We start from the raw sequence: 19,620 nt of genomic DNA on the forward strand, positions 1-19,620 counted from the left end.
AAACCGGAGTCAAAAGACCAAACATAGAAAACAGCTTTAACAACAGCCATAAACACTCTGAAGTGAATAATGGTTTGAAAAGCCAAGGTTAACTTATCAATTTTCTGCTGTGGACAATTGATTGATAAATAAAATGCTGATTGGCCAGTAGCCAGGCAGGAAGTATAGGCAGGACAAAGAGCAGAAGTCTGGGAAGTGGAAGGCTGAGGTGATCCCAGCCTACTGTCCAGGGAGCAGCATGTAAGGCAACAGGTAAAGCCATGGAACATGTGGTCACATATAGATTAACAGAAGTGGGCTAAGTTTACATGTAAAAGCTAGAAAGTGGTAGGTCTGAGGTAATGGCCGAGCACTTTAAATAATATGAGCTTCAGAGTGATTATTTTATAAGTGGTTGTGGGGTCCAAGGGGCTGGGTTGGACTTGAGAAAACTTCAGTTACAAGTTTCTTTAAACTTTGAATGCCTCTCAATATCCCAAGTTCACTTTCTTCCCACCTCTTGAGTATCAAGATGTGAACTCTCAGCTTTCCCGGCCGTCATTCCTCTGTTCTACCAACATGGTCTTAACACACTCCGAAATCATTAGCCCAGTTAGCCACTTCCTTTAATTGAGATCTTTGGTCATGGTGTCTTGTCACAGTATTGAGACCCTTAAACACAGGTTTTTGAAATTTTATATGACATGAATTATTGTATGTATACATATACACATGTGCTGTGGTATAATGTGAATGTCAGGGGACAACTTGAGTGGTCAATTTCTCCTTGTACAATGTAAATCTAAGAATATACCTTAGGCTATCAGTTTTCAGACCACGCTTTAAAGAAATTTCCCTATGTATTTCCACATGTATGAATTGTGATAGCTGAGGAAATTCCACTTGTCTAGGGAGTGCACAGTCTTTGACTTCACGGTAAAGGTTCACAGATTGGTTGGTACTAAGAATAGTAATTCACATGGCCTCGGATCTTGGTAAAATAGACAGTAAACACTAGAGCGGTGGTTCATGTGTCTGTCATGTGACAACCCATAGATACCCTGACAGACTGCAGCAGGACTTGGAGGGGAGTGATAACATAGGAAAATGGATCACAGACCTATGATCTTCCACTGAATCAGTGAGAGTCCCTGGGTGGCTCCAAGAACTATGGATTTATGAAGGAGATTAAGAACCATGTTCCAGATGCATGACTTCACTCTGTTCCGGTTACTACCCCAGGATGTCTGAAGAACATCAGTTTGAAGAAGTCCTTATGGATTGTCTCACCAAGTGCCAAACCCTGCTTGCTATAATTCTGAAGAGCCTGTCAAGATGTGACCACTGGGGCAATAGAGGCAACAACAACTATGGGGGTGTGACAAAAATGTGAACTCACAGGTGCTGTTGTTAACAGCGGAAAGTCCGCAAGTGACCAACCAGCTTAATATTCCAGCATGGACAGGCAAGGGAGATGGGATGTCCCAACACAAGTTGAAGGTGGTGGGTGGATGGATGGTGGGGATGTAGAGTCACTTTTCTTTGTGAGATAAGACCTGGCAGTGTCCCCATGCCATAGTGCATGACCCAAAATCCATAAACCTGTGGGCAGCACTATTCGAGTTTGGGAGTAATTACAATGAAAGAAGACTCGGATAAAGAGATGAAATGTATTGGAAGGAACATAGAATTGCTGGCAAGCCTTAGGGTGTGTATGATGTATTCAGTAAAACATCCTGAATAGACACCCCCTGACAGGGTTTTGTACCCCTTTTGTGATTATTCCATAGGAATATCCATCTGACGAGGGGGAAGTAACACAGCTGTTAACCAAAGACAAGTGTTGTTCCTTCCTGTACTGGTAGGAATAAGACTTGTCATCTCCCTTGGATCTTCCGGGGCTACAGCAACTGCCATCACCCAGACACATCCTCTGGCTGGAGACTTCAGACACAGACTTGATCAGACAGTGACATCTACAACTGAGAGCCTCCTGTCACTCCAAAGACAGATGAACCGTCCTGCTGGGTTTGTGCTCCACAACAGAAGAACACTAGACAGAGTAACTGCTGAACATGTGGAGACTTGCTTGGTACTAGGGGAAAAATGTGGCTTCTATGTAAAAAAAATCAAATGTTAAAACCAATGTAAATACCCTCAAAATACTCCACAAAGAACTGCTCAAAAACTTGAACCCATAGAGTAAATTAGCTGGATTCATAACCCTTTATTTTCTTGGCTCCCTCCCTCTGTCAGTCCTCTGATTATGCTGTTTTATTTGGATGCTTGCCCCTGCCTCATTTATTGACTCTGCTGACAGATCACCACCATTGCTAAAATTACCAACAATCAGGTCATGGTTCACTACCAGACCCTGGACACTTCTGACATAGGCAACAGATTCCCCAAGGTTAACAGTGATGCCTCTCCATTAATAACTAAAAACAGGAAGATTTTGGAAGCCATGGCTGACTGGTCAAGGTCACAGCATGCCAGAAGCCTAGCTGCTTCATCTACAAGCTGAGCAAAATGAAACTCCCTCCTTCTAGCAGAACTTCCTCCTCTGTACCTAGCATTATCTGGAGAATGTCCCCAGGCCTGGAAAAATGACCTAATCCAAAAACTGTCTCTGAAACCAAATGCCTGATTCTTTTTTAACTTAGGCCTTGGCACAGATCCCCACTAAGAAGACTTGTACTAAGAGCTCTGCTATAGGACCCTAAAGCCACACACTAAGCCTTGTGATAGGGGTGTGCCAATTAATGCAAATTAGCGTTTGTCCTTAAGCTCCCCAACCCTATACATTCCTTACACTCTGGAATAAAATTGAACTTATTCCCTGAAATCTGTCTCCCAAAGAGCTATCTGCATTCCTGCTCATTTTGTGGGTCATCAAAAATTTCTGTTGCCCCATCAGAGTCTTTTCCCTCTCAATTTGGTGGCCAACAGGACAAGAGGGAGAGGACTCCCACAAATGTCACTGCCTTTTATGTTTTATCTTTGATCTAGTTAGATGCTTCATAATTCCTGGATATTGACCAGAGATAATTGTTGTACAAAAAATTAGAGTGACAGAGAAGTTAATGAAAGAAAAACTCATTGTATCCAACACAGTAGAATGTCTGGATTGACTGGAGATTCAACATTCACATGGCATGGGCCAATAACTTTGTCAGGAGATTATGCCCCATGAGGACTGACCACCCCTTTAAGATGGGATCACCTTAAGACATGCTGAAGAAGAGACTTGTAAAAGAATTTCACTTTGATAAATTATTGTACTTTCCCTTCCCATATCCCACACCCTAGCAAGGCTCTTACAGAGCACAGCCATGCTGCTCTGAATTACCCTTCCTTCTTTCTCTGCTCTAAGCATAATTGCCACGATGATTTTTATTCTCCAGTATTTCTTCAAGTCCCACACCCCACCATGGGGCTGTCTGCCACTGTGTGACTCATCTCTGTTCTGGCTTACCTCCACTTCATGACTCTTTCCCAACACTTCTTGGTTCACAGATGGAAATATTCCAGACTTCTGATGACATGTTGATGGTCTTCCTCAAGGATTTCATGCCAGTATGATTTTGAAAGTGTGAAACTGTACTGTACAATAAGCCCCATTGGAAATATGTTTAACAAATCCCTAGATCTACACTGAAGTACACCTTTCCACACCTGATAACAACACAAATTGAAAACTTAGATGCTCCCAAAAAATACATGGGAAACTTTTTCTAACTTCTGACAGCTATTCCTTAGCATCCAACAAAGTCATAAACATTATCATTAACAAGGTAAAAATTGTGATTTGCCCTGAGGAACAGTGTTTTTTTTCCTTCTTTGGAGTTATCCCAAAGTCTCCATGCAAACACTGTCACTGACACCACACATGACAAAGCAATGACTCCCTGAGGGATGTTAGTGTAGTAAACAGTCCTTTTTATGAGCACTGGTATTCTGTGTTCATTCAGGCACCTGCACTATGTTCCATGGAAAATATTGGAGAGGTAAGCCTTTCCTTGTACTTTTCTCAAGGAAGAGAGGATCTTAAAATGGAGAATAAATAAGAGCTTTGTTTCTTCACTACGTGTGTAGGAGGTGGCTTTCGTGTCTGTGAGCACCTTTATCTTTGCTGTTGCTTGACAGGTGGATTATTGCACCTGTAGATGTCTGCTTAACATTCTCTTCTGAAGTCAACATTAATGGTTAGGAGGAGAGTTGCCTTTTGTCTCTTCTTTACCCAAAGATGCCAATGATTTCTTCATCCCAAGGAAATGTCTTTTTCACAGCTTAAACACTTTGTTGAAAATGACAATGAACTTGACATACATGTATAGGATGGTTAATTTTAACTGATGGATGGAGACTGATTGTTCCTCTGGAAAACAATATATGAAGTAAAGTGCAGATTAAATAAGAGCTTTCAAAGACATGATTCAAAGATACGAGTTTCCAAAGAATTTGTCTGTGCAAATGGTTTAACCATGATTATCACATTTTGAGTGTGGCTGAGGGAAGCTGGTGATGGTTTAGTTTCTCTCCAGTTTCTGCTTCTTCATTAAAATAGGGAAGATACACAACATTATGAATAAATGGAATACTTTGGTACCTGGGGATTTTTCCATATGTGTGTGTAAATTGAGTTCTTTATATATTTTGGAAATCAGCCCTCTGTGAGATGTGGTGTTGGAGAAGATCTTTCCCATTCTGAAGACTGCTGTTTTGTCCTAATGACAGTGTCCTTTGCCTTACAGAAGCTTTTCCGTTTCATGGGTTCCCATTTATTAGTTGTTGATCTTAGTGTCTGACCACTATGTGTTTTATTCAGGAAATGGTCTTCTGTGCCAATTTTTGAAAGCTGTTCCCCACTTTCTCTTCTACCAGGTTCAGTGCAGCTGGATTTATGTTGAGTTCTTTGATCCACTTGGACTTGAGTTTTGTACATGGTGATAGATATGGATCTATGTGTAATCTTCTACATGCAGACATTCAGTTAGATCAGCACCATTTGTTGGAGATACTTCCTATTTTCCGTTGTATAATATTTGCTTCTTTGTCAAAGATCAGGTGTCCATAGGTGTATTGTTTTATGTATGGGTCTTTGATTCCAGTGATCAACCTTTCTGTTTTTATGCCAATAACACGAGGCTTTATTACTATTGTTCATTAGTACAGCTTGAAATCTGGGATGGTTATACCTCTGGAAGTTCTTTTGTACATGATTCTTTTAGCTATCTGGGTTTTTTGGTTTTCCATATGTAGTTGAGTATTGTTCTTTTGAGGTCTGTAAAGGATTGTGTTTGAATTTTAATGGAGATTGCATTGAATCTCTAGATTGCTTTTGGTAGGATGGCCATTTTTACTATGTTAATTCTACCAATCCCTGAGCATGTTAGATACTTCCATCTTCTGATATCTTCTTCAGTATTCTTCAAACACTTGACATTCTCGGCTTATAGGTCTTTCACTTGCTTGGTTAGAGTTACACCAAGATATTTATATTCTTTGTGGCTATTGTGAAGGGTGTTGTTTTCTTGATTTCTATCTCAACCCAATTATCATTTGGATATAGGAGGGTTGCTGATTTTTTTGAGTTAGTCCGGTATACAGTCACTTCACATAAGATGTTTATCTGCCGAAGGAGTTCCCTTGTATAACTTTTGAGGTTGCTTATGTACATAAGGATACACATATATAAATTGAGGTTCATATTTGTGATCAGAAAACTGGTTACTTTTTTGAAATGTTTTGTATTCTATTACTTTGATGATCTGTATAAAATTTTCACAAAAGTTGATGGATTCTTTTTTGGCCACTTTACTCACATGATATTATGAATTATAAGTTTGAATTTTTGTCATTTTTAAGATACAGTAATTTTACTTTATACATCTAGTGTTATAACTGCCTGTATGTCTGGCACCACATTTGTGCAGTGCCACAAAATCCATGAGAGGGCATTCAACTTGGGGAACTGATGTTACAGGTGATGTGAACGACCATGTGAGTGCTGGATTTGAACATGAGTCTTGTGAAGGGCTCTCTCTCCAACCGCCAATTTGTATTTCTTAACACATTTTATCATTGAGGGAAGATGTTGCATTTGAAAGATATAATAATGTGTTCCCCTGTTTACTGTTCATATGTTTATATGCCTTACTGTGTTATAATAGGTGTGATGTTGACCAAGAATGATACAACTGCATCACTAATACATGTCCAACATGAGGTGAGGGAAAATACATAAAATACAAAGTAATAGTCTGAGTTGTCTATGCAGTATTCTCCAGGACAAGCTCCTGTACTGTGATACAGTAGTGTCTCCCTTCATAGAAGAAGTAAGACATAAATCATTCTAATGCTCAGACATTGAGAAGTGTTTTGAAGACAACAGTGTTCCTCCTGGTTATCACTCCAGACTGCACAGAAGTTGTCTCCATGTCCTCTCAGAATAAAACTCTAAAAGCCACTGAGGAATTGGCTCTCCAGACTTTCCTGCTTTTCCAGGTCGGAACTGGGACCCTGGCCAACATTCTTCTGTTTGTCCACAATTTCTCTCCCATCTTTACTGGCTCTCAACTGAGGCCCACACAGGTCATTGTCACCAACTTGGCCATGGCCAATGTGTTCATTCTCCTCGTTATTGCATTTCCATTCAACGTGATGGTTTTTGTTAAAAAAAATCCTTATACTAACCTGCAATGCAAAATTGGGTACTTCATTCACATGGTGGCTCGAAGCACAAACATGTGCTCCACCTCTGTCCTGAGCATCCATCAGTTTCTCACTCTTGTTCCTGGTTATTGGGGTAGGCTGATGCCTCGAGGAAGAGCCCCTAATGTCCTGAGTTATTCTTGTTACAGTTGTTGGTTGTTCAGTGTCTTAAATAATGTCTACATTCCAATCAAAGTCACTGGTCCACAGAGCACAGGCAATGACACTCACAATCAAGGCAAGTGGGTTTGCTCCACAACTGGATTCAATGAAGGCTTTGTCTTCTTGCGTTTTTCCCATGATGCCACATTCATCAGCATCATGATTTGGACTAGTCTCTCCATGGTCCTTCTCCTCCATAGGCATCACCAGAAAACACAGCACATCCTCACTGCCAATCAGAACCACCGAGGCCATGCTGAGACCAGAGTAGCCCACACCATCCTCATGCTGGTGGTCACATTTGTTGGCTTGTACCTCCTAAATTTTATTTGTCTAATCTTTCAATTGTTTTTAATGGACTATCATATCTGGTTGAGGCATGTAAATGAAGTCTTGATTGCAGGCTTCCCCACTGTTTCTCCCTTCCTGTTGATCTTTAGGGATCCTAAGGGTTCCTGTTCTGTGCTCTTCAACTGCTGAAAACCACAGTCAACATGACAAACATAGAAGACAGTTTACTAACAGCCTAACACAGTTTACTAAAGCCTAACAGTTTACTAACACTCTATTAAGTAAATGTTGTTTGAAAATCCTTCCTCATGAACCAGACATTTTGATTCACTGAATATTTCCCAGAACTGCAGCACTGGGGAGACTGAGCCAGGAGGATTGCAACGTAGTCAATGGAGTGTCAGCCTGCAGAGTGAGATCCAGGCCAACTTGTGACAAGGATTCATTGAGTGAGATTTTCCTTACCATCATTGAAATCAAAACAAAGCTCCTAGTTTCCTAATAGACTCATTTGTTTTTTTCTTGTTTCCTTTTCCTTTCTCCTGATGGTGTACTCTGTTGCCTGATATGGGTACAATGTGCAATTTTTAATGTTTTGTGTTTTGTTTAATGGTGGCTATTTGTTTTGGAATAGAGGGTGAGCCATAAAATACTCATTTTCCCATTAGGATAACTGTAGAACACTTCACAGAATATACAAGAATAATACAATAAATCTATTTAACCTCCAATACGCTATACACTGCTGCAGGATTCTCTCAGCAGCAACAACCATGGACAAACAAGGAAGAGTACATCGCCATACCAAAGTCCAAATCTGAAGATAATATTTACTGTATGGTATCGACTCATCCATTGGCTACACAGTAATTATATATAGGTGTTTGTATGTGTTTGTGTGTGTGTGTGTGTGTGTGTGTGTGTGTGTGTGTGTGTGTAAATTTACTTCTGATAATGCATGAGGAAACTAGGAGATTTTCAGATCCATAGAGTCCAGCCTGTCATCCCAGGATATGAAACTTCTGTCCAGAATACATGTGTCCAGTACATCCAGCTGGTTCCTTCTATAGTCACTGGTCATCTACAAAGAGTCATCATTTTCAGTCTGCAATATTACAGAGGATCTAAAGTTTTTTTGTGTATGCACTGCCAGGAGCTCTGTGAGCTCACTGAGAAGTAGACTCTGGAGATGGGGTTAGGTCTACTCAGTTGAGGCACAAACACTTGGTTTCAACACACCTCTACCATTCCTTCCCTGAGTCAGGATGGGCTCTGACTCTGTGACAAGCACCAATGTCAACAGCAAAACAGGCCAAGGGGAAAGGCATCCTGTCCTTCATAACAACTGAGGGGAAAACTGTTTCCAGGAGAGGGGTCTATTGTCCATCTCTAGATATAATGATGTCTACAATAGTAACGGTTAATGGGCTGCTCATCCACCTAAGGATAGAGGGGACATATGTCTAAAACTCTTCAGCCATTGCTTCAAGATGACATTTTATCAGGGCTTTTCCTTGTTTTTCTGTTGGATGTTGTCAACTTCAGTTGCTTGATATTTTGCCTTGACCCATCTACTATTTATCATCAATGGAGACCACATGCATGTGTACGTGAGAACATTTCCTGGACTATATATACAATGCAGAAAATATTGTTGAGTGACCTGTTGTATACAGTGTCTGCAGAGGAATATACAGAGCTTCATAATTGAATATTATGTATACTGGAGATACTAATTTATTGCTATTATGGTACACATGTAGTTTGGAACCAACTTTCTTTTTAATTTAATTTACTATTTTGCTCTGTATCATCATAAGTTGCAAGGAAAAAAGGAAACAGGAAACAGGAAAAGATATTGTTGAAAAGGTGTGAGAATGAAAATATTTGTAGCACAAAAAATTAAGATTAATATGACTGGATGATTTCCTAGCATCAGAAGCAATTGTGCAAACCTGACCAAGTTATGAAGGTCTGAGTTAGATATAAATGGAAGTGAAAGGTGAGATGTCGATATGTTATCTCTGATTGTATCTTTGTAAGGCCAAATTCCAATACGTTGAATTAAAATGGGATTCTCTTCAAGTATTGGTCTTTCCTTGGTAAATTTTATAAATTCTGCCTTAAAAGAACAAAGTATTTGTCCATTCGGTATGTATTTAAGTGCATTAGAGTTTATTAGGCTTTATTTTCCATTTCTGTCTAAATTTTACCCTGTGGTTATCAAATCCATCCTTGGAGAGGTGACTGAGCAGTTTAGAGTGCTTGTTTGTTTTACAGAGGACCCAGGGTCAGTTCACAGCACCTACATATGGCTAACAGACATCTGTGGTTCAGGTTTCAGGGGATCCAATGCTCTCTTCTCTTCTGACCACTCAGAGTACCAGGCATGTGTAGTGCACATAGATTTTGCAAGCAAACACTCATACATACAAAATAAAATTTAATTGTTTTCATTTGTTTCCTTTGATTGAAAGTGGACTCTGTTCTCATACAATATATTTTGATCACATTTTTCCCTCCTTCTATTTAACCCAGTTCCTTCCTCAGAATGCACTCTGTCTGTCTCTCAAAAGAAAACAATTGTATTCTTAGAGATAACTGTAGTGGGTAGCCATTCCAGCTTGGATCTGGAAGTTCCAAGCCCCATTGAGACTCTGGCAACTGTCACGCCTACGAGGTGGGGTGAGGGGAGGCGCCTGGAGACCCGAGAGCTGGATGGGCCAGTGCTCTCTCGGTGTGCTCTCTCTGTGCCGGGACACTGAACAGTGAAGGTGGATTGGGCAGAGCTCCGGAGAACACCGCTGGACTGTCATACACCTTCCCCAGACCCTGCGACCTACCTTTCACTTAATTTGTGAGTTACACCATTAAATAAATATCCTTTTAACTACATGGAGTGGCCAAAATAATTTCTCCAATAGATAACAACCAAATGTGACAAACCATAATGTACTAGGAGAAATAAAAAAATCATCATATTGTGACTGCACAGGGCATCCCCACAGAAAGAAAAGATCCCCAAGAGCAGGCACAGGAATCATAGCCCCACTCATTCCCACACTCAGGAGTCCCACAGAAATACTAAGCTAAAGGCAGTAATGTACATGCAGAGGACATGGCACACTCCTGCAGGGCCCTGTGCTTGCTGCTTCAGTCTCTGTGAGCTCACATGCACCTTGCTCAGTTAATTCAGTGTGCCTTGATCTCCTGGTGTCCTCCATCCCCTCTGACTCTTACACTCTTTCTGCCTCCTCTTCTGTAGTGTTCCCTGAGTTCCAAGATGAGGAATTTGATGGAGACATCCCATTTAGAGCTTTACATTCCAAATGTTGTGAGTCTTGTGAATCCTCAAATCCCAACACAGTGACACACCTCTTCCAATGAGGCCACACCTCTTCTACCTTCTCAAAGTGTTCCACTAACTTGAGAACAAGAATTCAAACATATAAGTCTCCAGGGGCCAATCTCATTCAAACCTCCAATATCTAAACCTAATCTTTCTACAACATGAAGAAATTGAGAAATTCTTAGATGTTGAGTTCAGCCACTGAGGTCAAAGGAAATTGACTGAGGAGTGTAATGGATGGTCTTGTGATCCCATTACAAATACACAGACTTTGATGAGGTTGTTGAAAAACTCTGACATTGGCTTCTCCTAGTTTCTTGCCTAGGATGTCCACTCTAATAACTTCTGCTTTTACTTCATCTTATATCTCCTCCCAGGCTCCAGTCAAGAATATTTTCCCTTCCTCTCCCTGTAACACAAATGGAACTTCAGTGTCCTTCTGTGATTTAGTAAACAGATCTTTCTGGGGGTTCCCGTTCCCTCATACCCAATGTCCCACATCAGTTATAAGGAACAATAGGAGCCTTCTCCCCAAGAACATATTGAAGTTGAGGTTATTTATTCAGAGGAGAAGGATAAGAAACGGGAACACCAATTGACTATGCAGTTCATACTAATGACCCGGCAAAGTTAAATGACCAGTTTCTTTCTTGGTTAAAACCAGGAGTGTCTGTGGACCTCTGAGCACCATTACTCTCCCCAGATATCAGAGATGCCAGAAATAGCTGAGATCTCTGATCCCTGATCTGGTTTCCCAATAATTTGTGGTTTTCACTTCAGAAGAGAGGATATTTGTGTAACAGTGAAGTCCATTAAGGGTAAACCTGGTCTAGGCTATCACCATGTTGAAATATTTTACTTTTCCAGATTCCCATGCCTAGCACAGGCTTTTACAAGAGAACAGCCAAGCTGTACTTAATCACTTTTGTGCTCTAAGCAATCTTGCCCTAAGATTGGCTTTCTTTAGTCTTTCCCCACACACCCCACCCCACCAGGCAGTTGTCTTCCATTGTGTGGCTGAATTCCATGGTGGCTTAACTGGAGCTCATGGTTTCTTTCCATGACATGTTCACTTCCCTCTTGTGAGAAGCCTCTGAAATTACGGCATGATTTTATTTTTCAACTTGAATCAACTCACCCTTCTGCTTCTATTTGATGCATTTTGAAATTCCTTTGATAATGACACTAAGAACCCAAAAAAGAACCTCCAATTCCCTTTTATAAACTGGTGATGATTAAAAAATCCCACCCAAAATTCCAATATAATGTTATGTTTAAACACTTGAATACACACACATTAAATAAGTAAATGAAATTTTAAAGATAAAATGTTACTGAAAGTGCCCTGCAGATTCCTTTGTTTCTCTGTCTTCATCTGTGGTTCCCATTCTCTTCTGTTGCATGTCTTCTCATGATCTGTGAGGGAGATCTCTACAAACTGAGTCAATCCCCCCAGGATTAATGTAGACAGCACATCCTGCTTTGGAATTGCTATTGAAGTTATGGTTCAGATGTCCCAGCCCCACACACATGTTGTGAGGACTGTTTTCAAATGATCATTAGTATATTCCCTGGAGATTTTAGACAAAAAAAAATATGCCTGAAGCCACCATCTTGGTTAACTTAGATGATTGTGTCCTACAGTCTAATTTTTCCTTCATTATCTTCAAACAGTCTTACAACCTAAATAAATATTCGTCAGACTGTCTCTCCAGCTCATGCCTTTCAAATCTTGAGTATTTTATTTATTGATTGAGTGTCTATTTGTGTTTCTCTCTCTCTCTCTTTCTCTCTCTCTCTCTCTCTCTCTCTCTCTCTGTCTCTGTCTCTGTCTCTGTGTGTGTGTGTGTGTGTGTGTGCCTGTGTGTACAGACATAAATGCCAGGGCACCCATGTAGGGGTCACTGGACAGCTTGAAGGAATCAGTTCCCCCTTTAAACCATGTAAGTCAAATGATGTAACTGAAGTCCTCAGGTTTCAGACCTTATGGTTGTTCTGAGATTTTCCTGTGACACTCAATGGCTCCTCAATATCTTAAATAATATTTCATTCCAGTGAACGTCACCCATCCACAGTCCAACTCAATGACATTGACTCTAAAAGCAAGCATGTCTGCTCCCCTCTACTTTCAGTGGAAAAGTGGTCATTCATGGTTTGCCCTTGACTCCACTTTGTCAGCACCAGTGTCGCCATGGTGCTTCTCCTCACAGAATCTGCCAGAGAGTGCAGTACATTCACACCTCAAGTCAGAACCAATTCACACCTTAAATGAGATCCAAACCCCACCCATTGAAACCATCCTGATGTGAGGTCACATTTGTAAGCTTTATCTTGCAGACGGTATTTGTAATTTTCTTCACATTTCTTAAGTGAACTCTCATCTCTGGTTGAGACATGATGGTGAGGTTTTGTCTGCAAGCTCCCCACCATTTCTCCCTTACTTTTGATCTTTAGGGATCAAGAGGATCCTTGGTCTGTGCTCTTCAGCCACTGAGAACCACAGTCCATGGGGCAAACACACAAGATAGGTTCATTGTGATTATAATATATTAGGTAATCATGGGTTGAAAATGCTTTTGTACTATGAAGGCATTTTGGCCCACTATGTATTCTCTGTACTAGGGAGGCTGAGGCAAGAGGATTGTCATTAAATCTATGGTTTAGCTCCAGGTCAAGTTGTCATAAGGGAGACCCAGTCTCACAGCTCTTCTCCACAGGGTTTGAACACCTTTTATCTCCATATAAATGTGGCAGATGATTTATATAGGTATTGTGACATAGTTTTCAACAAGTAGACCTAAATTTTACTACAGGAAAATGAGGTAAATATTTGTCATTGAAATGTCATCATGTTTTACCCCTTGCTAGCCGCTAGGGGCCTTCAGGGCAGCAGGCTCTGGATGGCAGGGTCATGTGGTGAGGCCAGGGGTGGGGTCCTCTGTCTCGTCTTCCCCAACCAACACTTCCACAGCACTGCCTTTCACAGTCTCCCAGATACTGCAATCCTGACTACAAAGCCATAAAGACCCATTACAATTCCCTTTTTCTATTATTCTACTAACTCTTCTCTTTTATTTCAGAATCAATGGGATATCCATCAGGGAAGGTTAAAAACTCACAGGGAAATGTCCCTCTCAGGAGGAGTTTTTATTTGAAAACTGAGTTGTTAAAAGTTGGTCTGTTTGTCTGTTAATGCATTCTGCTATGTTAATAAATGTCATTGAAATATGTCATGCAGACAAAGTTGGGTTAAATATTTCCTCTCTGTCACCCTTATTTTCTTTCAAGTCACCATGTGGCTAACCTCATTTTTGTCAGGACCTCAAAGACATACCTATGAGACCTCTGGCCACTAGATTCGGGTTCACAAAAGTTTATCATCCTTCTAATATAGATATCAACAAAGGTAATTTTTGCTGCTGTTCTATCTTAGTAAAGGCTGTTTCTAGGGTTAGGTTATCGCTGTCCCAGTTCTTAGATTCAAACATGGTGTAAAGTCTCTCTCTGTCTTGTGTCAGACTGAGCCTCCTGACATAAAGACCAAAAACATGGGCTGGAGAGATGTCTCAGCTGTTAGTAGCACTAGATGTTCTTCCCAAGCACCTGAGTTCAATTCCCAACACCTACATGGAGGCTCATAACCATCTGCATTGAGATCTAGTGCCCTCTTCTGACCTGCAGGCATACTGCATGGAGAATACTGTATAAATTAAAATAGAAAACCACTTTATACATAATAAATAATTAAAATATAAATTAAAAAAGACTAAAAATGGCACAGTCAAAAAATTAGACTTGGTCTATATAAATATTCCACACCCCCTATTTATAAGTTCATTTTATTAGATTTGGTTAAATATCTATTAAATCTATAAATAGGGTATAAAGTTTGAACCTTAAGTTTTAAAGATCTAAGCAAATGTCTTAGGGTCTAAGAAGGTGTATTAAGATCTATAAATGCAAGCTGTAAAGGTCTGAAGATGTGAAAGCTTAACTTGTGTTAAAAGGGTAATTTAAGTATTTAAATCTATAGATACAAGTTGTTAATTTCAAGTTATTAATGTATGTGAATATAAACTATAGAGGCATAAAGTCATCAAGACCTGGATTGTGAGGATATTAAAAAAGATGTTTTTAAGATACTTAGATGGATACAATATATAAAGACAAAAATTGGCCTAAGGTATATAAAATTTTTCCAATTTCTCTTCCTTGCTATGCTATTATTATACTAACACTCTGAAGTTCAGAGTTTTTACATTGGTCATCTGAGTACTGATAAGCTGGTGGAGCACTGACTATTGTTTAGTCAAAAGCTCAAGATCTTCAGTTTCCTTAAGTGTTCTTTCAATATAGATTTAAAAGTACTTCTCATTGGACTTAAGACATCTCTGTCCATCTATATTGGATTCTCTGGACATAGGAAACAATGTTCATGTTTTTCACCAAAAGCCATAGCTTTTGCAATGACCCCAAGATGTAAATCTCTTCCAGCTGTTTTTTTTGTACTTACAGCCAGAACATTTGTGTTAGCACTCATTTATTTTTATTTTTTATTTATTTATTTTATTTTATTTATTTTTTCTTTTATTTTACAATACTATTCAGTTCTACATAACAGCCACAGATTCCCTTGTTCTCCCCCTTCCTGCCCCCTCCCCTTCCCCCCAGCACACTCCCCATTCCCACCACCTCCAGATCAAGGCCACCCCCGAGGACTGAGATTGACCTGATAGAATCAGTCCAGGCAGGTCCAGTCCCCTCCTCCCAGATTGAGCCAAGCATCCCTGTATAAGTCCCAGGTTTCAAACAGCTATCTCATGCAGCGAGCCCAGGACCTGGTATCACTGCCTAGATGTCTCCCAAACAGATCAAGCCAATCAACTGTCTCACCTATTCAGAGGGCCTGATCCAGTTGGGGGCCCCTCAGCCTTTGGTTCATAGTTCATGTGTTTCCATTCGTTTGGCTATTTGTCCCTGTGCTTTATCCAACCTTGGTTTCAACAATTCTCGCTCATATAAACCCTCCTCTTTCTTGCTAATTAGACTCCCAGCGCTCCACCCGGGGGCCTAGCTGTGGATGTCTGCATCCAGATTCCTCAGTCCTTGGATGGGGGTTTCTGGCACAACTATTAGGGTGTTTGGTCATCCCATCAACAGAGTAGGTCAGTCCCGGCTGTCTCTCGGCCATTGCCAGCAGTCTTTTGTGGGGGTATCTTTGTGGATTTCTGTGGGCCTCTTAGCACTTTGTTTCTTCCTTTTCTCATGTGGTCTTCATTTACCATGGTCTCCTATTCCTTGTTCTCCCTCTCTGTTCTTGATCCAGGTGGGATCTTCCACTCTCTTTCCCTCGACCCTCGCCGTTCATTGCTCCCACTCATGTCCAGGCTGTTCCTGTAGATCTCATCCATTTCTCCATCATTGGGTGATCCCCGTGTCTTTCTTGGGGTCCTGTTTTACAGGTAGCCAAACTGGTGATGTGAGTAGCAGTCCAGTCATCCTTGTTCCACATCTAGTATCTTCCTATGAGTGAGTACATACCATATTTGTCTTTCTGAGTCTGGGTTACCTCACTCAGGATGATTTTTTCTAGATCCATCCATTTGCCTGCAAACCTCATGATGTTATTGTTTTTCTCTGCTGAGTAGTATTCCATTGTGTATATGTGCCACAATTTATTTATCCATTCTTCAGTTGAAGGGCATCTAGGTTGTTTCTGGGTTTTGGATGTGACCACTGGGGCAAGAGAGGCAACATTATCTATGGGGGTGTGTGACAGAAATGTGGACTCAACAGGTGCTGTTGATACCAGCGGAAAGTCCCCGAGTGACCAACCAGATTAATATTCCAGCATGGACTGGTAAGGGAGAAGGGATGTCCCAACACAAGTTGAAGGTGGTGGGTGGATAGATTCGGGGATGTAGAGTCACTTTTCTTTGTGAGATAAGACCTGGCAGTGTCCCCATGCCATAGTGCATGACCGAAAATCAAAAACCTGTGGGCAGCACTTTTGGAGTTTGGGAGTAATTACAATAAAAGAAGATTCAAATAAAGAGATGAAACCATTAGAAGAAATAGAGAAATGGTGGCAAAGCCTTAGGGTGTGTATGATGTATTCAGTAAAACATCCTGAATAGACACCCCTTGACAGAGTTTTGTACCCCTTTTGTGGTTATTCAACAGGAGTATCTATCTGAGGAAAAGGAAGGAACAGAGCTGTTAACCAAAGACAAGTGTTATTCCTTCCTGTACTGGTAGGAATAGGACTTATCATCTCCCTTGGATCTTCTGGGGTTGTAACAACTGCCATCACCCAGACACATCCTCTGGCTGGAGACTTCAGACACAGACTTGATCAGACTGTGACATCTACAACTGAGAGCCTCCAGTCACTCCAAAGACAGATGAACCATCCTGCCGGGGTATTAATAGAACACTAGACATAATAACTGCTGAACATGAGGACACTTGCTTGGTATTCTGGGAAGAATCTGGCTTCCAGGTAAACAAATCAGATGTTAAAACATGTTAATGTCAACACCCTCAAAATACTCCACTGGACCTGCTCTAAAAATTCCAGCCATAGATCAAATTATCTGGTTCCATTTCTGCTCATTTTCTTGGCTCCCACCCTCTATCAGTGCTCTGATTGTACTGTTTTGTTTGGATGCTTGCCCCCTGCTTCATTTATTGAGTCTGGTGACAGATCACCACCATTGATAAAATTACCAACAATCAGGTCATGGTTCACTACCAGACCCTGGACTCTTCTGACACAGGTGACAGGTTCCTTAAGGTTTACAGTGATTCCTCTCCATTAAAAACTAAAACCAGGAAGATGTTGGAAGCCATGGTTGACTGGTCAAGGTCACAGCCTGCCATGAGCCTTGCACCTTTACCTACAAGCTGAGCAAAATGAAACCACCTCCCTCTAGCAGAACTTCCTGCTCTCTACCTAGCTTTATCTGGAGAATGCCCCAGGCCTGGAAAAATGACCTAATCCAAAAGCTGTCTCGGAAACAAAATGCCTGATTCTTCTTTAACTTAGTCCTTGGCTCAGATCCCCGGTATGAAGACTTGTCCTAGGAGCTCAGCTATAGGACCCTACAGCCACATACTAAGCCTTGTGATAGGGGTGTGCACCTGAATGCAAATTAGGGTTTGTCCTTAAGCTCCGGATACATTCCTTATACTCTGGAATAAAATTGAACTTATTCACTGAAATCTGTCTTCTAAAGGGCTATCTACATTTCTGTTCATGGGTTACTAAAGATTTCTGTTGCCCCATCTGCCTCTTTCCCCTCTGGATCTGGTGGCCAACAGGCCCAGAGGTAGAGGACCCCCACACAGGTCATTGTCTTTTACTTTTTATCTTTGGTCTACTTCAATGTTTCATAATCCCTAGAATATTGACCAGGGATAATTGTTGTACAAAAAACTAGAGTGACATTGAAATTAAAGAAAAACTCATTGTATCGAACCCAGCAGAATGTCTGGCCTGACTGGAGATTCAACTTTCACATCACATGGTTCAATCACCTGGCCAGGAGATTATGCCCCAAGCAGAAGGACCACACCTAAAAGATCGGCTCACCTTAAGCCATATTGAAGTAGAGATTTGTAAAAAAAAAACAATTCACTTTAATGAACTATTGTATTTTTTCTTCCTATATTCCCACATGCTAGCAAGGCTCTTACAGAGCACAGCCATACTGCTCTAAATCACCCTTCCTTTTTCTTGGCTCTAAGCATGATTGCCACAATGGTTTTATTCTTCAGTATTTCTTCAAGCCCAACTCCACACCATGGGGCTGTCTGCCACTGTGTGACTCATCTCTGTTCTGGCTTACCTCAAGTTCATGGTTCTTTCCCAACACTTGTTGGTTCACAGATGGGAAAATACCAGATGCCTGATTACATGTTGATAGTCTTCATCAAGGGTTTCATGCCAATATGATTTTGAAAGTGTGAAACTCTACTGTGCAATAGGCCCCCTTGGAAATACATTCAACAAATCCCTTGATCTACTCTGCAGTACACCTCTTCACACCTGATGACAACACAAATTGAAAACTTAGAGGCTCCCAAAGTATACATGGGAAACTTTTTCTAACTTCTGACAGCTATTCCTTAGCATCCAACAAAGTCATAAACATTATCATTAACAAGGTAAAAATTGTGATTTGCCCTGAGGACCAACTTTTTTCCTTCATTAAAGGTATCCCAAAGTCTCCATGCAAACACTGTCACTGACACCACACATGACAAAGTAATGCACTCTCTGAGGGATGTTAGTCTAATAAACAGTACTTTATGAGCGCTGGTACCCTGTGTTCATTCAGGCACCTGCAGTATGTTCCATGGAAAATATTGGAGAGGTAAGCCTTTCCTTGTACCTTTCTCATGGAAGAGAAGACCTTCAAATGGAGAATAAATAAGAGCTTTGTTTCTTCAGTAAGTGTTTAGGAGGTGGCCTCCATCTCTCTATCCTTCCTGTGGCTAGGAAGGTGGGATTATTGCACCTGTAGATGTCTGCTTAACATTCTATTCTCATTATTGCAACTCTTCTGAAGTCAATATTAATAGTTAGGATAGTTGCTTTTTGTCTCTTCTTTACCTAATGATGTCAATGATTTCTTCATCCCAAGGAAATATCTATTTCACAGCTTAACACTTAGTTGAAAATGTCATTGAACTTGAAATCTGTGTATGAGATGGTTAATTTTAACTGATGGATGGAGACTGACTGTTGCTCTGGAAAGCAATATATGAAGTAAGCTGCAGATTACATAAGAGCGTTCAAAGACATGATTCAAAGACAAGAGTTTCCAAAAATTTGTCTGTGCAAATGGTTTAACTGTGATGGTGTATTATCACATTTTGTGTGTGACTGAGGGAAGCTGGTGATGGCTCAGTTTCTCTCCAGTTTCTGATTCCTCATTAAAATAGGGAAGATACACAAAATTATGAATAAAATGAAATACTTTGGTACCTGGGGATTTTTCCATTTGTTTGTGTAAATTGATTTCTTTTATATTTTGGAAATCAGCCCTCTGTGAGATGTGGGTTTGGAGATGATCTTTCCTATTCTGAAGGCTTCTGTTTTGTCCTATTGACAGTGTCCT

The 19,620-nt window shown here is 40.7% G+C and overlaps 1 protein-coding gene across 1 annotated transcript; it reads left to right on the forward strand.

The window, feature by feature from the left end:
• The first annotated feature begins 6,417 nt into the window (after positions 1 to 6,417).
• On the forward strand, positions 6,418 to 7,335 carry LOC102927408 (vomeronasal type-1 receptor 4-like). The gene has a single exon (XM_015990531.3). It carries the CDS (start codon positions 6,418 to 6,420, stop codon positions 7,333 to 7,335), a length of 918 nt encoding a protein of 305 aa, XP_015846017.3.
• The last annotated feature ends 12,285 nt before the right edge of the window (positions 7,336 to 19,620 follow it).

Source organism: Peromyscus maniculatus, chromosome 1 (assembly GCF_049852395.1).
Source record: "Peromyscus maniculatus bairdii isolate BWxNUB_F1_BW_parent chromosome 1, HU_Pman_BW_mat_3.1, whole genome shotgun sequence".
Classification (NCBI taxonomy): domain Eukaryota; kingdom Metazoa; phylum Chordata; class Mammalia; order Rodentia; family Cricetidae; genus Peromyscus; species Peromyscus maniculatus.